Source organism: Mercenaria mercenaria, chromosome 10, assembly GCF_021730395.1.
Source record: "Mercenaria mercenaria strain notata chromosome 10, MADL_Memer_1, whole genome shotgun sequence".
Classification (NCBI taxonomy): Eukaryota; Metazoa; Mollusca; class Bivalvia; order Venerida; family Veneridae; genus Mercenaria; species Mercenaria mercenaria.
In genome coordinates, this window is record NC_069370.1 from 39,789,486 (window position 1) to 39,795,485 (window position 6,000).

The 6,000-nt window shown below is 31.8% G+C and overlaps 1 protein-coding gene across 1 annotated transcript in view; it reads right to left on the reverse strand.

The window, feature by feature from the left end:
* Positions 1-5,473, reverse strand: part of LOC123560380 (uncharacterized) — a 59,628-nt gene extending 54,155 nt beyond the window's left edge. Inside the window, exon 1 of the mRNA XM_045352576.2 lies at positions 5,240-5,473. Coding sequence (XP_045208511.2) covers positions 5,240-5,254 — 15 coding nt within the window. The 5' untranslated portion in view covers positions 5,255-5,473. The remainder of the gene's footprint in view (positions 1-5,239) is intronic.
* Between the last annotated feature and the right edge of the window lie 527 nt (positions 5,474-6,000).

Consider the following 6,000-nt stretch of genomic DNA (forward strand, 5'->3'; position numbering starts at 1 on the left):
ACTTCTTTTGCAAAGATAATGTATTCCATTAATTTTTATCATGATTTAGCTGATATAGATGTGAACGAAAAATCACTAAGTAGTTAAAAGTTTGATACGGATCTGTACAAACTTCTTGTGTGCCCACCTTCGTTCTTCAATTTGACATCTGCTGCTTTTCGAAGACAACATTGCACTTTCTTCATTACACTCACAACATTTTAAGCACACGAGAAGAAAATGACTTTTCTTTATCTTATTGAATATGCTTTGAAAATAAAACATTTTGCTAAAAAAAAATCATTACATCTTAAAAAGTTCAGCTTGTTAAGGCGAGGAAGAAATTTGCGTTATAGCATTAATTCCGACAGGCGAAGGTCCTACACCGACGTCAAACGTCACGACTTTCTGAAAGCATCATCGACTTGCACTTGCGCAGAAGTCTGTTGGGATACAAAAAAAACAACAACAGCGCCTTCTGATTTAGAAATTACTGAATGCCAGTTGCGTGCGTATCTTATCTGTAAATGACAATGTAAGGTACATTCATGCCGCACTCTGGTCTTTTATAAATGTAATATTATCTTTAAAAATATGAAGATAATATCGGGTGCCACCATGATATTTCTATAATTTAATATAGCCATTTGCGCTCATCAAAGCTGGAATTCTCGAGGGAGTCTAGAAGTTTGTCATGGAACAAACGCCGATAGCCTGTTCCTCAGATTAACAATGGTTACATTAGTATGACCTGACGCGGAAAATTACGCCGTGGGTAGGCCACACACTATTACTTTACTTCTAGTCTTAAAAATGGACATCATCTATGATACACCATGCTGCTTCTGTATTTATATTTATTAGCAGCAGGTTGACAACGTTTTTGTTAAGTACACCTTTTCTCTGATGTAATAAATGTGTATGTTATACTCATTTTCTCTGTGTGTCATATATGGCTATACATTAAGCATGATTTTAAAGAGTTACCAGTCGTTTTGTGGTTGCGATTACATACGAAAATCAGTTTTATATTAAAGAAAAAGCAATTGTGCATGCTAAAGAAACAAATATGACGAATTTTCATTGCATCGTACTATGAAACGTAGAATGTGTTATGTTAGCGATACATTTTGTCTAAAATCAATTGTTACGATTTGAATACTGACACTATACCGATAGTTTATATCGCAAACAGAACGTGTCACTTTAAACGAAATTATAAATGGGAGAAGTAGTATTTTGACACAAGTTTCATATTTTCAATACGTATCTGGCTGTATTACAACTAGTTTCCTTGAGAGGTGCAAAGTTTCGCATCATTTTGCCGAAGATCAGTAGCAGTGAAATTTATTTTCTAAATGTGTTAACATTACCTAAAGTCAATATGATGGAAGTCTGACTTGCTTCTTACCTTAAGGCATTGCCATTGACCCCTAAAGTAATTCTGATTTTAGAATATTGGGATTTAGGAATAAAATTACAAATATCGTTAATTAATTTTGAAGTTACGGATTTCCCCTGTTTTTATTCCTTTGTTTCAAATATATCAGCTAATATAAAACCAAGGTATAACAGAAAACGCCCGACCTAAAATTTTGAAAAAAGGTATGTTTAAGCTTCACTGACCAAATTCTTTCATAAAAGTTTTTCATATTGAAGACATTTTAGGTGAACATATTTCATTATTCATGGAAGAAAGTACCTCCTTTGTAATTTGACAAGAAGTACATTCTGTTATGAACTACAGTTTTTGTCTCGTTCTTTACAGAAACATGCGTTGTGTTCAAACACACCCTTCTGTGGATTACTTGCGATTAAACAACACTTTGTGCTACAATTTACATCCTGCATTACCATTCTACCACTAAAAGCAATGCAAGTAAATAGGCATTGTAAAAGGTAGTGTTTTTTTTTCAAATACACGCCGTACTTTTTTGTGCCTTTTTAGCAAATTTAGCACACAAAAAAAACTACAGTTATTTTTTATTCAAAATTATTCGCAGACCTGTCAATATTTTCATATACCTCAGGCGAAAGCCATATACATGATTAAGGAAATTATTCTGATAAAAAATTCTATGGAAGGATTTTCTGAAAAATTAACAATTTAACAATTAGGATGGAACACAATAATTTCCATGTCATCTTCATTTTGAAATATTTGATGAAATCGAAATATTTAAACCTGTTGTCGCATTATATATATATTTCAATCAAACGTAGTATTTTTACGCCAAGTTTTGATTAAAACTTCTTCGGAGTTTATTTCGTGCGGAAGAATTTTCTTTGCTGAGACGCGATACGGTTTTACATACATAACAAGTAGAAATTTAATATGTTTGGATCGGGGCTGCATCAGTCACATGCAAACAAGGGTTATATCATGCTTCATGCTATTTCATTTTTTATGTTTCTGATATTCGGAATAAATAAGGATCTACAAATCATGTAAAATATCCGCCATTTTAATCCATTTAACAGAATCGCTGAAGCAAACGTTTGCAAAAATAATGTATCGTTTCAGTTAAATCTTTATTTTAGAGCCGACTTAGGGGTATGCGAAAAAAACTTGAGACAAGTCGCTATGGAATTAAATTTTGAGACGGGCCTGTATACTATCAAACATGCTGGCGGAGTTCTAAAAATGAGAATAATTTCAGGAAAATCTCATAAAATGTGTTTTACCTTTTAAAATTCGGCGCATTAGGGTGTACTGTGTACTGTGTTATTTTTCGCGACATTATTGCAAAATAACGGTCGGAATTGGTTTGATACAGAATTATTCGTCATTACCTATCATCATTATTCTATTACATTATAGGATTAATGCTTAATTTCAATGTCGCAATTTAAAGACATTTTTTTTATATTTCTTATCGTCGGGTACGTGCGAGGACAGTCCTTATAAACTGATGAAAATATCGTTATGGGTTTGCATTTCAGATCGTATAAAAAAAACATGTAAATTTGAAAACCAGCAGATTTTCATCTAAGCACTTTTTGTATATGTAAAAATTATTAAATTCTTTTACTCATATAATTTTTGAAAAGGCACTAGTGAGAAATAAAGCCAGACTATTCACTAATAGAACGAATGATAGTTAACCATAAGAACATGAATGCACGGATGTGAATAAAACACTTCGTGTCGCCTTTTCGCGGATCAGATGGCAACTTTTATGCAAATTCTAATAGATTTTAGCTAGCTTTCCAGTATTTGCTAATTCTATCTATTCTGTTATGTTACGAAGAGAGCTTAATTAATGACAATATGTGCATTAAAAAGAAAAAAAAACAACAAAGATTTTGATAATGTTCATATTATTTTACGCTTTGGAAATCGTTTGTAACATTAACTAAGTTTGGTTTAGATTTAATGTTTGGCAGAAGGTTGTTACAATTAACATCTATACATACTGATCTTCATTTCATAAATTGAATCGCTTATTGCTTTTTGGACAAGGCAGCACGTAAGTAATGTTATCTCTGTCATAAGTCTGTATAACTCATGTTTTACATTTATACCACAACTTGAATCAATTTTCTCCTTTGGTAACTCAGTGTTTCATTGTGGAATTAATCGAAACCTTACAGTGAAAAACGTAAAATGTTTACTATTCTAATCACATAAAAAATTGTCTTTATTTATTTATATATAATAGATATGTTTAAAAATCAACGAAATGTCAAAATGACAATACGTATTATATAACTTCTTCTAGAAAATGTAAACCTAAAAAGCTTTGACAAATAAATAAATAAATATATAATTAAGATAAATAAATAAAATTATAAATGACTAATACTGGTAGCTAGTTTAATACACAGCCCTCCAAAATTAACCGTACTATACTTAGATCTTTAAATTTCATCTGTAATAATGACTTCATAGTCTAGCCTTCACTACCAAAAGGGTCACCGGAAAGAAAATGAATCTGGTAGAGGATAATAATAGACTTTCCGTACAAATGGAAAATTCTGCACTCAAAACTAATACATACATTTTTATGCAGACTTCACAATAATGTTGTAATTATATACTAGTACAATACGTGTTTCAGTGCACTTATAACTATATGGAAATATAATACAAACTTAACTTCTTAAAACACATTTTAGATATAAATGAAGAGACACCAAAAGAAAAATGCAGTAAAAGACATAAGTAAGGACTAACCAAACACAAAATAGCAAAAACTATATGAAAATATTTTAGGTGCATAGTGCACAACCAATCCAACTAATAACAGGCTCGGTTTGATTGAATCCGCTTACGAGAGGTAATGAAATGTGTAACACTTTTCGCGCGCCCCTAGCATTGGCTTATTGTAGTAAAATTGAATGTACTCTACTATCCCAAAAGGCAAAGACTTGACCAAATCTGAATCAGTATTACCTTATTTTACATACTTACAAGTATTTACTTATTGACAAAATAAAAATAACAAAGAACTTTGTTTGCAATGTTATATAATTTTAGAATAGTTCGGAACCTTTTATTGCATTATTACTTTATAACGTATCAGGTCGTTTAGTAATTTCTGGTTCCATCACACTTGTTTACTACGTGACAGAATATTTGATACAGAATTTATTAATTTCGTTCGCATGCATTATTCTGTTACGAGCCACGTCATCAAAACAAAACAAAAGGTAAATTAGTACTCTACAAATTTGTCAAACATATGATATGCACTAGAAAATAAAGTATCATTTTTATTTCAAACATGCGACGAATGTAGGAGACAGGCATAGTCATGTCGGTGGCAATATTTCTTTTAAAGGCTTGTTTACGTTACAAAAAAAGCAAGAATGCTTCAAACGTCACAGCTTCAGTAAAAAAACTCGTTTGAAATTGTTTTACACCTAGACATAAGACATTTATAACTTCCGAAATTACTTTATTCCTTTGAAGCGTTAAAAGCAAATACACAAAAGAGCGACAGCGGGTTTAATGCTTTTTTGCAGTTTTATTTTCTGCGGTTTGTGTTTTATGATAAAAGTTCGTGTTTTTGAAATGAAAAGTTTTAAGGGATCCTGCTGGTCAAAGGATTCATACGTAATAATTGTGCAGCTTGCACGCACTAGCTCTTCGTGATATGTCCGAGAATATATTCATGGAATTTTAATGGGTTTGTTTCAGTATAAATTTATGATTTTATAAACAAATTATCATCACATATTAAAAAATTTAAAGGGTGACAAATATTTAAATAATTAAAACAAAATGTACGCATTTGTGTTACATAATTGGTACTACCTTTAGGTAATCCATCGTTGCAAAATATTTCTCTGCCCTTGTGCTAATGGTTAATGTAAAGTATTCCTCGAGTTTTCCTTGAATTTAATTTTTGCTTCTCAAATTGTTCTTTAAACTTTAAAACCACTTTTGAGAAGAGAAAAAATATATCAAAAACTATAAGTTGTTCTTGCAAACTTCTTCAGATTGAAAGAAGGTAGTCTTGAGGCACAATTTAAGCACGGGTTTTTCGGCTGTGATTGACGTTTATAATCGAATGTGACCAAGTAGGCGACACATCCACTTACCAGCCTTAAAATATAAAAGTCTAAAACAAAAAGCCTTTTCCGGTTTACAGGATGCTTTTACTACTTCCGGTTTTCCTAATCGCGTTTATGAGCCTCGAAACGCTCTGTTAGGGACGAATTAATGGCCTTTAGCTTGCATTTTATTCTTTGAGATATTTTAGGTTTGCATGAAACGTGTTTAATTCATACCATTTCGTTACGCTGTTTACTATTTAGCGAGATATGGTAGCAGACGAATGCGTTAAAAGTCCTGTCGAGTCCAATTGATCTTAAATCATTGAGTGATTTCAACGTTGCCATTGTGTCGGAAGTAGAGCTAGTTGGCGGTAATAATGGCGTATCAATCCAGTAAACATTTGTGATTGACATTTACGTACATTTTCCATATTATGAAAATAGTTGTTTATAGAAACAGGACAAATGTTACTCGGATATGACAAAAACTACGTCACACGAAGTTCAATTTCAATGAGA